The sequence below is a fragment of the Pipra filicauda genome, unplaced genomic scaffold, assembly GCF_003945595.2.
Source record: "Pipra filicauda isolate LSUMZ 115617 unplaced genomic scaffold, ASM394559v2 scaffold74_size2892960_pilon, whole genome shotgun sequence".
Classification (NCBI taxonomy): domain Eukaryota; kingdom Metazoa; phylum Chordata; class Aves; order Passeriformes; family Pipridae; genus Pipra; species Pipra filicauda.
Genome location: NW_024104920.1, coordinates 1,542,056 through 1,557,290, shown reverse-complemented (window position 1 = coordinate 1,557,290; position 15,235 = coordinate 1,542,056). Strand labels below are relative to the sequence as shown.

The window sequence follows — 15,235 nt, the reverse complement described above, 5'->3', positions numbered from 1 at the left end:
TACAGTGAAATATCCTGGGGCATAATCTAGTGTTTAGATTAGGCTCCCAGAATCTTTAGTCTTTCAACCTTCAATATTGCTTGTAACAACCGTAGTTAAAAAAACAATTTCAGTCAGTAGATTGCTCCTCTACATGTACTGCTTTACATTTTATTTAATTTTGGAATAAGACAATAACATATTTGAAGCTGCTTGAAGCACAGTAATTTTCTATAAGGTTTACTATTATTACTATTATTTTAACAGAGCATTTTTCATATATATTATTATGATCAGTGAGCAGTAATACTTAGACATTTTCGGTCGTTAGTATAAGGAAACTCCCTAAATCTTGACTTTTTAATAACTGTACAGTGGGATTTGGTCCTATCAATTTGGTTAAACCCCTTTGACTCTTGTTAGTCTGCTTTTCATTTGAGGTTACCAGTTGACCAGTTTTCAGTTGACCAGTTCCCAGACTTGTTTACATCCCTGCTTTCAGCAGGTTGCAGATTTGTTTCCTCAGCTCTGTGTGTTGGATCAATCTGCCCTTGAGGGCACTTGATATACTTCCAGCCTTTGGATTGATTTGTTTGTATCTACAGCACTTACCACACACCATATTTTAAGAAAGAGCCAACACCTTGCATGTAAGGGGGGATGTTTGCCATACCTAGATTTAATCCCCCAACACTGACTAGAAAGCAGCACATTTGGGTTGGACTCTGGATGGGTGCTGAGAGCCTCCAAGCCGGAGTAAGTGTGTCATGGATTTGAAGAAACCCAGCCCAAAAGGTTCCACATGAAACGGTATGAAATGCGCTGCTCAGAGTTGGCCTGGACAGCATTTGGCAAAGTCTGCAGGCAGAAAGGAAGGTGATGGCTGAAAAAAACCCAGAGCTTGAGAGGTGTGAACTACAAGGAGAGTCTGGGGAATCTGGATCCAAGGTATTTGAGGCTGGGGTTTTGTTCTGAGGAATTTTTTTGTCATTGAAAAGAAGTTTCAAAAGTATTTTCAAGTTCATAATCCTGCTTTAGCTCTTTCCATTATTTCCATAAGGTGTAGGAGTAAAATCCTGTTGTAACACATTTGTTACAGTTTAAACAAATGAACGTACTAAGTACACGGTGTTTGACTAGGTCTGAGTACATGACTTTACATGTTGAGCTCTCACATCTGCTGCATGTAGAGCGATACAACTGCTGATGAGCACTACACATAAAAGCTGTGCTTTATATTCTCACAGCAGCTGCGTGGAGCAGTGTCATCTTTGCAGTGTGACAATAATGTGGGAAGCACTATAATTGTCACAGGTATCTTCTGCATTCAAAGTCGTGACTTGACTCCATAACATGCATCATGAAAATAAATACGAATCAATACCTGTCATTTTTGGCCTCTTCAAAACAGTAACAGGAATAAGAATGCATCCAGAATATTTTATGCCTTGGAAGTATCTTTATGGCACACTGCTTCCAAGTACTTGGAAATACTGCTTCCCAATATTTCTGGGGAGGATAAATTGTCCAAAGGATGAAAGTCTGCTGCACAAATCTACTGGCTGCTTCACAGCCTCTTGTAGCCAGTTCTGATTGACCCATCCAGCTCTCCTTCAGGCCGTATTACTAGTATTTACAGTACCTGTAAATAATGCATTTAAAAATAAATTTATTAATTCAGAATGTAAGAGCTTACTTCTCAACAACCTCGTCAGTAGAAACACATCTGTCCTGTTCTCTTTCACCAATCTGATCTCTCATAAAAAGCTCTCAACTCTGACAAGAGCTTTAACCTTTGAGGCTTTAGGTAGGCCAATGTCCAGGCATCCTTGAGAAGGGCCTGTGCACATCATAGGCTCGCTTTTCAGGTTTGTTGAACTTGTCAGCACACGGATGGAGCTCCTCAAAGGGGAAGCGGGGCTTTTTAGGTGAAGTAGGCTTCAGTCAGAAACAGCGAAGGAGAAAGGAAAGGGAAAAAAAAAGGCAAACCCAAGCTCAACCAAGCTGAAGAACAGAGAACAATATGTAATTTGTTGTCACACCATTTGTATCATAGCAATGGTATTCAATTGCAACATGCAACTTGTAGAGCAATGTTGAAAAGAATTTGGGTAAGTTCTGGTAGCTCAGAACTCGCATTGCAATAAAGACAGAAAAAAGATTTATTGATTCTTTCTCAAGGGTGCTAACGTGTGTTTACCTTGCATTTAAATACCCCAAACACATGACCTAGGCTTGTTCCATGCATGTATTCACTGTCCTGCTGTATAAATCGGGTTAAGAGGATGCCAGCAGTTCACAAGTATTTTTAAAAGATTGCAGTGAAGACGCAACTAATCTAACCTAATGGGAAAAGAGTAAACACAGCAATTAAGGGGAAAGGGGGTCAAGTCTGCCTGGATATTGCCCACGTCCCTGGTGCCATCATTGGTAACGGCGAGCGGGTGGCAAAGCGATTGGATAAACTGCTGCGGAGCCCCGTCCTCTCCTGGAGTGCACCTAGGGCTAGGGATAATGGAGCAGAATAGGAATAATGGTCCCTTGGAACGGGATCGAGGCACGGGTGAGCCGCAGCCACCACCCCTGCCGGCGTCCAGCATTCCACATGTCCGCGGGCACCCCGGCGGGACGCGGGGAGCCGAGCGGCGGTCGCGGGGACCCTCGGGCACGTCCTGGCACCCCGGGGGCGGGATGGGGGTCTAGCCTGGCGCGGGGGCGGTGGGGTCGGGGCGGGCCCTGCCCAGGCTGTTCCCGAGGGGTCCAGGGCTGTTCCCGGGCTGTTCCCGGGCTGTTCCCGGGGTCCCCCCGCGGCACGTGCCGGGGGCAGCGCGCGGCCCCGCCGCCGCCCGCGTGCGGCTCAGTGCGCGCGGCCCCCCCGCACCGCCCCCCCGCGCGGGCCCGGCCACTCAGGCGCGCGCCCCGCAGCCAATGGGCGCGCCGTAGCTGCGCGAGCCGAGCGGCGCCGCGCCCAATGGGAGGGCGCGGTGGGCGGGGCGCGCGGCCGGGGCACTATTGTTGATGAGGCGCACGGAGGCTGCGGGCGCAGCGGCGCGGAGGGGACGGGACCCGCAGCGGGATTGGGACGGGGCTGTGGCCGTCGCTGCCGCCGCCGCCGCCGCCTGAGGCGTTGGACCCCCGCGAGGAGCGGCCCGCGCCTCGTACCCTTCCGTTCCCCCCCTTCCCCACCTCAGGCCGCCTTCCGCGAGCCACGGCTCACGACGGACAATGTCCCACCAGCGCGTGAGGTGCGGCGGCTCCCCGACCCCCGCCACCACCCTGGCGGGGGCAGGCGGCGCGGCGGCGGCGGGCGGCGGCGGAGCGGGAGCGAGCAGCCGCCTCCAGCCCATGCGGGCCACGGTGCCCTTCCAGCTCAAGCAGCAGCAGCAGCAGCAGCAACAACATGGCAGCCCCACGAGGAGCGGCGGCGGCCCGGGCGCGGGGCTCCCACGCGCGGCGCCCCCCGGCAGCGGCGGGCGCGGCGGCCCCGCCACGGCCCCGCCGGGGGGAGCGGGGGGCAGCGCCGCCGCCTCCTCGCGGGGCAGCCCCACGCGTGGTCATGGCGGGGCGCGGGGCAGCCCCCCGCGGCACCACCACCTGCCGCCGCCGCCCCCGCCGCCGCCGCCGGGCTGCGGGCCCTCGCCGTGCTCATCGCCCGTGCCCCCGCTGCCGGAGGGCAGGGTCCGGCACCACCGGCGGCAGTCGCCGGAGCCGGGCAGGAGCTCCCCCGAGAGGAAGAGCCCCAGCTCCCCCGTTTGCAAAGGTGAGCGCCGGGGTCTCCGGGGCGGCGGCGAGGCACGTCCCGGGCGGCCGGGCCGGGTGCGGGGAGCGGGGCTGAGGCCGGCGGTGGCTCCGGGCGCGCCGTGCCCCGGGGCAGAGGCAGGGACGGGGCTGTGCCCGGGCTGGTGCCCGTCCTGCCCCTTCTCTGGCCGGCGGCAGCGCTTGGGGCCGTGTGTGCGTGGAAGGGCTCGTTGCTTTTGTTGCCGCTCTGTTCCGTCCTGGCTCTCAGAAGAGGGACAGAGAGCCAAGCGTGCCATGTGGGGGGTTGTGGCCGCTCCTCTTAAGTAGTGCGAGTGCTGCCGCAGGTTTGCAAATGAGAGGGGTTCGATGGTGTGGATGTGCTTCAGATACTTGGGCAGAAGCTTAAGGTGCATTTGGTTTTTGGTAGCTGTTGTGAAGCCTTCGCATCTCCCCTCTCTGTGCACCTCGTGCCAGATGGTGTGGGTGGTTTTGATCCAAACAGTGTTCGCAAGCTTGCGATTAGAGAACTAACTGGTGCTGTAGGCATGGCAGAGACGTAGGAAAAAAGTATTCAGTATCTCTCTTAGTAGTTGCTTTCAGCATGAACCCTGCAGAAGGATGTGTGAGCTTGAGAGTGATGACAAGCTTGTGCTATAGCGAAGATAGAAAATACCGTGGGGATGGCATACATTTTGTAGCAAACTGCTTTTTAATGATTTTGAATAATTAAATAATTCTTACTGGAAATGCTGGAATTCGAGCAATATGTGGCAGCTAGTTGAGGATAACAGAGGCTGACATATGTAAGCCCGTTTTCTTCTTGGGATAAAAGTTTACTCAAAAATGCATGAGTGAGGCTTTGTGTTCATGCCTTCAAATCTCGAAAAAACCTGTTACTTTTGAGATACCAAAGCTCACAGCTACTCTTTCATCATTAAATTGCCTGTGCTAATCTACACAAGTTTAGTAATATGCAGTATACGCAGAAATTTAGGACCAACCCTCCCTTTAACAATCCTACTTCTCCTAATATTCCTCCCCCTTTCTAAAATACTAATTGTAACCAGGCTACCGCATTGGGTTTTTTCTTTTCTCCTATCCTGGCTCTTGGGCAGTGATGCTGCCCAATTAGAAGTCCTAACCAGCTGGTACAAGATGACTATGTGCCTGCTTGTCTGTAGTGTAAGAGAGCCCTAATAAGGTCCTGAATTAGATTTTCCACTTTCCAGATAAGAGTAATGAGGGTTTTATTAAGGTTATATTCTGAGGCTTTGGATCGAGAAATGTGCATATTCTTCATTTGAGATTCTTGTTAATCAGTAATCTGAAAGACTTTATACACATCACAAAATCCTATCTTCATCCTGTGAACTTTATAGAACTCTTGCCTTAGGTGCAATCTCCTGGCCTGGGGAACGAGGAACAGGATGGCTAGCCTTGAGATCCAGGTTCAAATACTCTTAATAAAGGCATGAATCAGACCACTTATAGTGGAAAAGTTTCACTTTTGGCCATTTTGTAGAAGCCTGCTTGAAACCATGTTGGCTTCTTTACCGCAAATTAATTAGCACATAGAAGGAAACAAGTAATTTGATCACTCTACCATGTTAAGATAACTCCACTAGCTTGTTATAAGACTTGTGAAAACAGGAGAGTGGTGTCCATTTAATTGCTTCCACGTGTTTAAATTTCTGAGCAGTACTTGTATGGGGCCCAAATGCAAATTAAAACTGTTTAATATTGCTCAACATTTGTCTTGTGTAGTCCAGTGCTTGATAGAGACCGAGTTAACTTAAATTTCTTCTTCGCATGAATTGGAAAACTTAGCTGTAGCTGAGAACATGGAAGTGGAACTTTTTTTGCTAAGGAGGCAGTGGTTGTGCAGCCAAATGGGCCACTTGAGGGAATCAGTCAGAATCTGCTGCAGAATAACCTGGGTTTTTCTGTTTCTTGCTTTCCGTCGATGGTGGCTTTTGTTGATTCCTACAGCTGCAGCCATGTTTTTTTAGATTAAAATGAACCTTGAGGTTAGACAAATGATAGCTTCTTCTGAACTTAGATACTGGTTGTATCTAAATACAAGTTGTGTACTTTAGACTTAACTTCATGTTTTACAGATTTTCTTTTCTGGGAAGCAGTTGAATAGTTTTGAATGTAGTTTTCGTGAACACTTGAGGACCCCAACTTGTGAATTTGCAAATGTTACTTCTTTTGCTTCTTTTGTGGTTTTGGGTGTGGGTTTTGTTGGTTTGGGGTTTTTTGCCCTAGTTTTCTGACCTGAATTGCAGCTTAATTTCGGAAATGCTTAACTGAATTTTCTGTTGATTATGGGATAATTACAAATAGAAGATTCTGTTGTACAATTTCTAATTTTCCATGCTTTTCTTGCCACTTTCCTTCCTCACAAATATCACCAGGAGCGTAGATCTTGCTACTACCCCATTTTTGTCTTTTACTTTCACTTTCTGCAGTCTCTAGTGCTTAGTTCAAGGACTTCAGCTTTTAATTGCACGTTAATGTGCTCTGTCCTTCCCATCACTGGTGTGGCCTCATTTCTACACTGTGATGTCTGTCCTGCAATCTCCAGTTTTGGTTCAGTTTTCACATATGCCTCTTTACCTGTCTGCAAACCATGCTGTTAGAGGTTGTTGTTGTGACCTACTAGTACACTGTTGCAAAGTGAGATAGGGAAATGTGTATGCTCCCTATTTATTGTTGGTTTTGTCTTGGCTTATTTACTGAATGAAGATCTAATGGCATCTTATTATTTGTGTTCTTATATAAAGCACATCATCTCAGAGGAGTTCAACTGCTCAACTCAGAAAATGGTTTAATGTACCAGGCTGTGTAAACAAGAAGGTCAAGACTGGAGCCATAGCAATTGTTTACTTTTAAATGCCTTGAAGTAGTGGGAGATTTCTCTACTGGATGCTGAACTTTCTGGTATATTCCAGTGGACTGTATTGGACATTTAAACTCATTCTAAAATTAAGGAGAAAAATTGGTTAGTTTTATCTGGAACTAAATTGACCTCTAACTGTTTAGAGTAGTCTGTCGAAGCACGATGTTAAAGTGTTCTTGTGTGAAAGGAAATTATGAAAATAGTTATAATAGTATATAAAGTCTGAAACAGGTCAGATGTGAACTCCTTGGTAGAGAGGAAGAAAAGGAACTCCATTAAACTCTTAAATTTCACCATAGAATTGATTTATTTTAATAATTTGAGTGACACATTAATAGCTGTGTACCTGTCAACCTTAATTACCAAGGTTTTGCAGCAGTTCTGAAAGTTCTGTAGGATAAGAGTATAGAAGGCTTTGTGTACCATTACATGCCTGCTTTGCTTACTTAAGCTGTTTTACAAATGGTAGGTGTAAAGAAAGTGAATTCATTTTTGCAGCATCATACTTGTAGGTTTCTTGTGGCCAACACTTCAGGTGACTATTGAGGTTAAATGTGTTTTCATTCACTAGAATTAAGTAACTTGAACATCTTGGGCTTTCTGAGGTTTGATTTTATAAAACACCATTAATTCAGCCATTCTTCTACAGTGGGACAATTTTGAGTTACTAGTGAATAGTTCTCTTACATTTATGTGAGGATAATAGCCAGGATTGTCTTCCAAAAGGAGTATACACAGTTGGGCTGTGTATCTGGTTTTAATGCTCTGAGTCTGTTAAGTTGTTTTAATGAAATGTGAAAAGTAGGTGAAGCCCCAGAGATCAGTTGTCTTTTTGGAAGAGACAGCTCTGCCAGCTGTGCCTGAGAGAGATCCCATGAATGTCCTTTCCAGGGAAAACCCTGACCAAAAGAGAACAAAAAGGTCAGCTCTATGCCGTGATGCCAGAGAAGCTAGATGAGTCTCACTCCTCCTCATTTCTTTGGATAGCCCACTTGTATAAAAAAAACTTCAAGTGGAACTCTGTCAGGGAATTTTGTGAGTTCAGTGCTGTCTTATGCTTTTCCAGTGTCCCTTTTCTGCTGCTTGTTTTCTCACAGTATCTGTTAGACAATGTTTCTTTGGAGTTTTTATTTTCCTTTCTGAAAAATTTAATTTCAAATGCGTAGAAAGAGGTCAAGAGGATGGTAAGATCAATCTTGAAGTTACACTTCAGCAGTAATCATTATTTTGTCATTCTAACAACAGTTCTGAACTTTTCCTGGAAAACTGAAAGGTGAATTTTCAGAGCGTTTTATGTCTTCGGACTTACTTATGTTTAAGGCCTTTCTCTTTTTTCCCTTCCTTTCTTTTATATATAGTAATTTTCCTCTCTGAAATAACTGGTTTAAAGGTCTGTGTTCTTACACTGTAATTTCTTTTATCAATTGTAACTGGACTTGTATGCTGACACCTTGCCAAAATCAGTGCACTCTTTCCTACCTTTCAGTTAGTTGTTGGTGGGCATCTATATTGGTTAATTTTGCTCTTTAGTCCCGCTGTTAGACTGCCTTAGCTGACACTGCCTTCTGAGTTGCCTGACTTCACACTGGGATAGGTGTAATACCTGTAGCAGCTGCAGTTGGTCAGGGGTACATAATGACTGGTGAAGACATGATAACTTGCTTGTTATCTGCCTGCATTATGGACTTCATTGGTCTGTATTGTGTGTGTTCTGCTTATTTTTTGTTCTATTACTTTGCTTTGTTTGAGACCAAATTGCAAAAATACTTTTGTTTCTAAATAGATTTATACTAGTGGTCGGTGGATAGGAGGGTTGATATTTATCACAAATACTGGTTTAAAGAGATAATCAGGCCAATTAAAACAGATCTAATATTTAAGAAGCGTCTATTTGATGAAACAGCTCCATTGTTTTTCATCAGCCACAGCTGTTGTAACTGTTATCTCTATGGAGGCAGATCTCTTGTTATGTAGGTCACATCAAGGGAAAATAGCAGCTGAACACTTGCTTCAAGTATTGCAGGGGAAAGTGCAATGAAAACATTGTATATGTTCCCATTGAAATGTTTTGAAACAGCAAGAAGAAATGTGTAGTAGACTTTGCCAATTTGTATTAAAACAGGTTATGAAGGTGAAAAAGTAAGTAAAAACATATCCAAACATCCTTCCCCATCTAAATATAAGTAATCTGAAAAACAGAGTTCCTCGAAAGAATTTTTATTTCAGAGGAAAAGAGAGTACTTATAGGCTTTGTGCCTTGAAACAAGTCCCTTGGACTTAAATAGTAAACAGGCTCCTCAGTTTTCATTCTCTCTGTTTGTTCTGCAAAATAGTCTTTCTGCTTTTTCTCTTTTTGTGGTGGAGAGGGTAATAGATTCTGCTTCTCCAATTCTGAAGCTGTCTGCTGCAGTAGCTTTGCAGATGATGTGACTGACTACACACACTTCCTGATTTATAATTTTTTTTCACATCCTTTGTTTCCTCTTAGTAAAAAGAGAGAAGCTTCTTGAAGAGGAAGAATAACTCAGAAGAAAAACAGGGAGAGTACAGCAGCTAATTCTAAGGCAAATAACATGTTTGATATAACTTTGGAAGTGAGTGTAATTTTTAAGGAATGACACATTGCATTAGCATGCCACACTGTCCCATAGTACAGACAAAAGGAATTGGTTTGAAATCTTCTGCTACGAACAGACCCTTCAGCGTGAGTGTGGTGGTAGTGGTAGTCGGGGAAATTCTTTGATACAGGGGTCTTAAGTGCAAACTCCAAAGCAGATTTGCTGCTGTACCCTGAGAGCAAATCTACTGTGAGCTCAGTAGTAAGGTTTTATCATTGTTGGTACTAGTAGAAATAATAAACCAGATGAGGTTTCCTGACTCCTTTGTGTGAATGTGGCTGATTATAGTGCTAATAATTTTTTTCCTTGTAGTTGAATTGACATATTTCCCACATTTTTAATGTGTGCATTTCTACTGTGAAATTTGCATGAAGATATTTATTGTAGAATGTCACTAGACATAGATGCTGTCCACAGCACCGGAATCTATACCTACCAGATTTTAATAATATTTATCATATGTATTTTTAGTAGTTTGCAACAGCTTATAATTTGAATTCTGGACTTCTGATGTCAGTGATTTTATTTTCTGACTAGCAGTCAAACACTAATCAGGAACAATTTCTTTTGCCCATAAATGAGTTTCTGCATGATACAAATTGCTATGTTATTGATACTTTTAGTGCAGAATTCATCCTAAGGCACAGTCAGGGAGGACATATGACTGAGTTTTTCCAGTGCCCTTTTAAAGCTTCCATCTGGTCTCTGAATCATGCTTTCTGTGTTCTAACCATGTATTTTAGGCCTCTGTATTCATTATAGGTAAGATTAATGCACAGTTCTTTCAAGTATAATTCTGTGGGGAGCAGATGAGTTGATAGTAAGCTTAGATCATTGTGATCTCATTATTTGCATTTTACATTTTCCAAATATGAGAGCATTTGTGTATCTCTAAACCCTGGGTCTTTCCCGCTGCTCAGTCTCTTAAATTTAACAACCTCAATTACTGTTTTGAGGAACCTTTCTTCAGTGTTTATTCTTAATAGCTTGCAGTGTAGTCTTTTACTGCCACTTTACTTAAGATATCATTGACAGATGGGATAGATACAAATTTTTATTTGTATTCTTCCTTCTCATGCTAATTTCTGTGTTTGTTATATTTAACCTTTTTTAGTAAGGATTCTTATTAGCATCTAATTTGTTCTGAAAAGGGATACCAATGTAAACACTAAGAGAGGTGTTGCTGAAGATCAGGCAAATCTGAATGTAGTTACCAAATAGCATGTAAAGGGAGAAGATGACTTGATTAGCTTGTAAAAAGTAAATCATTACCTTATCGAAGTTGACTTCTGGATCTAAGGGTTGAACCATGTATCATATGCCATGTATCATGTACTGAGTGATTAATAAAACATGCCAGTTTACAGTGTTCCTTGAAGTAAAGTAGGCGAAGGGTAAAGGGCTAGTGGGATGAACTCTAAACTCGACACGAAATTGAGAATGTTCAACAGTTTTTTTCATTAACCTTTATGTGTGAGGAAACTTAGCTATTTTTATTTCTTCTAGGCCTTCATCATTTAAGAATCCAATGACAGTTTTACCTTTAAGGGAGTGAATGGTTGTGTGTGAGTACTAAGGCAACATTTGTGGCCTTAGGATGTTTTTAAGGAAACTGTACGAACAGATTTCATAGCCTTTTTAAACTGAATAGAGCCTGGCAAAGCAAACTATATTTCCATATTAAAAGTATCTTATTGTATACTTAATAACATCAGGGTTCCAATTTGATGTGATTTCTTGTAGACTATTAAAATGAGTAAACTGTCTTGCTTTCTTTGTAATCAAATGTTCTTGTTCTAGCAGACAAATCAAGACCACCTTCATCAAGCCCTTCCAGTATTGTTCGCCGGACTTCCTCACTGGACACACTTGCTGCTCCATACCTTGCTGGACAGTGGCCTCGTGATAATCATGGACAAGCTGCTCCATGTATGAGAGACAAAGCCACACAGGTAGGACAGATTTTTGTCTTTGGAGAATTTAAATGTGAAGATGGGATTTAAATGTAAGAAAAATGTTTTCCCTTGAAAACATTCACTTTACTTTTCTTGCTCGCAAGTTCTTATTCACTTTCAAATTGCAGGAATCCTTTGCTACTGTGTATGTGACTTATTTAACTTCTCCTTCTGTGGATGCAGTCTGGCAGTAGGTTTCTCTAACTTGTAGAGTGAAAGAAAGAGGCAAACATATCAGATTCTAAATCCCTGTTGCCAGAATGTGGTTTCAACAGCAGGTCTCCACTAATTCCAAAGAACATAAGCAAAATGCAGTTGGAAGAGGACCTGACAGCATGTGGGACATACTTGTGTTTGAAGCCCTGCTAGTTCTGGTAACAGTAACAAAAATGTGGCCTCATAGGTTTCAGTGTTCTGTCTAAGGACACATGTAGGGTGTAGAGCAGAGAAGTCTGTGGTGTTACTGCGTGGCCTTCTCCAGATCCAGAGCGTTTTGTGAAAAGGACCACCTTTCAAAGAGCAACCTGGTAGAGAACGAAAGTGCTTTGTAGGGGAATATGCCTGTGTGGACAAGGTGGACATAGGAACTGATGAAGAAAGGACAGCCTAGGAACAAGTTTTCTGTGCAGGAAAATGAATTGGAAAAATGGTTAGAAGACGACGGGGTGAAAGAGGTAAGCAAACTGAAGTAAGAGGAGGAGGATGAAGGAAGGTGTGTGATCTACAGGGAATGGCTGTTCATGCTTAGCTATTAAAAGGCATCATTAAAGGGCAGAACTAAACCTGTGTGGGTGTCTTAGAAATATATTTTCATATTTGATTTCTTAGGATAATACTTTTTTCAAAATAATTATATTTCTGTACTGCTGCCAAAGTATTTGCTGTGTTCAGTAGATCTCCTTCATCTTAGTTTCAATCCAATCTGTGTCATGGCTGGGCTTTTATAATCTCTGTATTTGCCATATATCGTCATTTTTAGTTTGCATTTTCCTTTTGTCATTTTCTTCCCATTTTGACCCATCTAACTGCTGTGGCAGTGGGACTTTGATATGCAAGGGGAAATATATTTGAAAAGGTTAATGGGATGACTAAAAGGGCACTAGGTGTTTCTGCAGAATGAGTGCATTTAGCGGTGATTTATGGTAGTGTATTTCTGAGACAAGTAGAATGATCTGTTTGTACCTACTAATTTAAAATTTCTCCAACCAGTAGAAAATTTAGGGATATAGACATATATCTGTAAGCCCAAAGCTTTTGTTGGTATGACAGTGATGAGATACTATTGCTTTTAATCTTCTTGCCTCAGAGCAACCACTCGAGCTGAGGACAAGTTTAAAATGTGATTAACAATAGTTAGTTTCTGGAGATAATGTAGGCTCTCCATTTATACTGTTCAGCTTTTCTGAAGATGTCATGTTTGGGTGAAGTTTCACTTGTAAGATCTTCTGGTTCCAGTGTGTAATTTCAGATTTCACAAAATCTGACAAGAAATGCATGTGTTCGGATTTCAAGAGTTTAGAGAACATGAATTGGATCTACGAAGATATAAAAGATTTTCAAGTGGAGTAAATAGGGCATCTTGATCCTGTGGAGTTATGGCATAGGGAGTGGAGTCGTTCAGGAAGCAGAGTGGGAAGAGATGGCAATTAGTGGCACACTTCAGCTTGCAGGCCTTTCTGGAGATGCCCTTAGGTCATGGCTGAGGACTGTGTAAGAGATCCCAGGTCCCGCAGAGACTGGGTATCAGGCTCCTCCTTCATTTTATGAAACCTGTCTATAACACTAGACTGGATTATGTACATGAAGAATGTTTGTTGGATGACGCATGGCTAGAATTTCTACCGGTCCATATTCTTTTAAGTGCTCCTAAAACAGATGTTGGTAATCTTGTGTCTTTTTTCATTTGAATTAGACCTGTTTGGCTTACAAGTTAAAATGAGACAGTTACTTAGTGGGTTTTTTAAATTATTAAATAATAATTCATTTTGACTGCAAAGTTTTTGCCTCTTAAGACTTTTTTTCTTAAGTGTTCTACTATCTGTAATAAATTGAACCTTAAACTAATTTCTTTTTGTAATTCTAGAATGGGGGAAGGATGTTGTGAATGGTACCAACTAATAAGCAAGTAGTAGTACATTAAGAACCTAGAGAAATATAAATCCCACTTTGCCTACTGGTTATCTCATCTGTGTTTCTTGATAATAGTATTATAAACAAAATATGGAGAATAAGTAGGAGGAGACTTGCTAAAATAGTACCACATTTGTGTCTTGATGTACAGGTTTCCTGTAATTTAGTGTCTTATACCTACACCCACTCTGAAAAGATTTCCAACTATTTGTTTTGAGGATGAGCATCAAAGCAACTTCTAATGCTGTAAAATGAATCAGATATTAATTTATTAAATAAGTCTTGAATCTTGAGTCAAAGTCTGGAATATAAATGAAAGGCAAAGACTGATTAGAGTGTTAGTTAGACTCCCATAGGAAAGTGTAATGGTTGTGCTAAGTTGGAAAGCTAGAATTAGTGGCTAAAGCTTACTGTTCCAGGAGCTAGAGGATAGGGTGAGACTCCTGATTGATTTGAGAATTGACTAGACAAAGGTTGGTACTTTAGTTGGGAATGGGGGTTATCAATTATTCTATTTTATAATGAAGATCAGTGAGGGCTTTTCTGGAAAAACAGGTTGTAATGGATTCTGATTTTGCTATGAAATAGGAATTTCAAAGCAACCCTACTAACTTTATTATTCAGATTTGTCCTAGTTAGTTTTTGATTTGGAATGATGAAGATTAAAAACTACTGATAGTGGAGGTTTCATTTATATGAAACTTATATCTGTAACTGAAGCTGGTGGGATTGCAACCTATATATTTGGAGTTACGGCTCCATATCCCCTGCAGAACAGGGATTGATACCATAGAGGACTTGTGAGTTTCTGTGATCTGAGTGCAGATGGGGTAAGTAAGGTCAACTTGTGGCTTCTGCAGGCTGTTAGTCTCACATGTAAGAACAACTACTGCACACTGTGAAGACTTTAAGGCAATCAAAGTTCCTCTCCATATGAGAAAGTGAGATATCAGTGACTCCTAAAAATGAGGTTAGCTAGATCACCACTGTATGCTTAGAACTGCAACAGTTGTGGTAACAATGCATTTCAAGGAATTTGCTGTCTCTTTGAGTGTGTAAGCTTCTTCCAGATATCCTTCCCCTTGCTTCATTAGGTATATTTCTTGTGACTGCACAGAGGTTCCTGAGAGATTTTACTATCCATCTTCTTAGAGCCTTCACAGTTCACTGCTTTTGAAGACGTTTCTGGGTGTGGTTAGGTGGAAATACAAACTGTCCATAAAGCATGCAGTATTATCACATATTATGCCTGTGCATTTCTTACCTTAAATACAGTTTGTCTTAATGATACTTTGAATTTCTTAGAAGTCTTTCACCACAAGTTTTTTTTGTTTGCAAGTTTTTTTTATTAAACACTGATAGCTATACCAGTTTAGTATTATCTGTGTTGCTTTCTGCATAGCCTGAGGCAACTATGAACCTGGAGCCCTTTGAGACATTAATAAACTGATTTCCTGCTTTGCAGAAGTCCTAGTGGTGCTCATATGCCTTGTCTTCCTTTTTCTCATTCTTGTGAGCAAGAACATGATTTTGAAGCTGTGCTGGTGCAGGCTTTCACAACATTTACACCAAGCTACCCTTGCTAGTGTGTCAAAAATAAAATATACCATCTCTCCCCAGTTCAGAACTGTCATACGGGTTCTTCAGAACTGAATAGCAGCTTGTGGTACATCTGGCTGTGAATACTGCCTTATGCTCAATAATTTGGAAGGAAAACTAGCACATTCCTGTATTAGAATAAGTCTGAAAGTTGTGGGGTCTTTATTTCTATAGTTTCACTCCACTTTTTCATAATTCACCTGTGAGAAAAGTTTCTAGTTGGTGATTGCTGTTCACTTTCAGTTCTGAATCTAGCAAATCCTAAATGTTCTCTTTTCTAATTTGTCTCAAAATATTCTACCAGAAAGCAGCAC

General features: G+C 42.3%; 1 protein-coding gene across 2 annotated transcripts in view; it reads left to right on the top strand.

Annotated features, from left to right (window-relative positions):
- The first annotated feature begins 2,975 nt into the window (after nt 1–2,975).
- Nucleotides 2,976–15,235, top strand: part of FAM117B (family with sequence similarity 117 member B) — a 28,785-nt gene continuing 16,525 nt past the window's right edge. Inside the window, exons 1-2 of one of the 2 annotated variants that reach the window (XM_027731474.2) lie at nt 2,976–3,739; nt 11,038–11,189. In XM_027731474.2, the coding sequence (XP_027587275.1) occupies nt 3,205–3,739; nt 11,038–11,189 (687 nt within the window). In that variant the 5' untranslated portion in view covers nt 2,976–3,204. The remainder of the gene's footprint in view (nt 3,740–11,037; nt 11,190–15,235) is intronic. The other variant, XM_039389621.1, reaches the window with a different exon arrangement.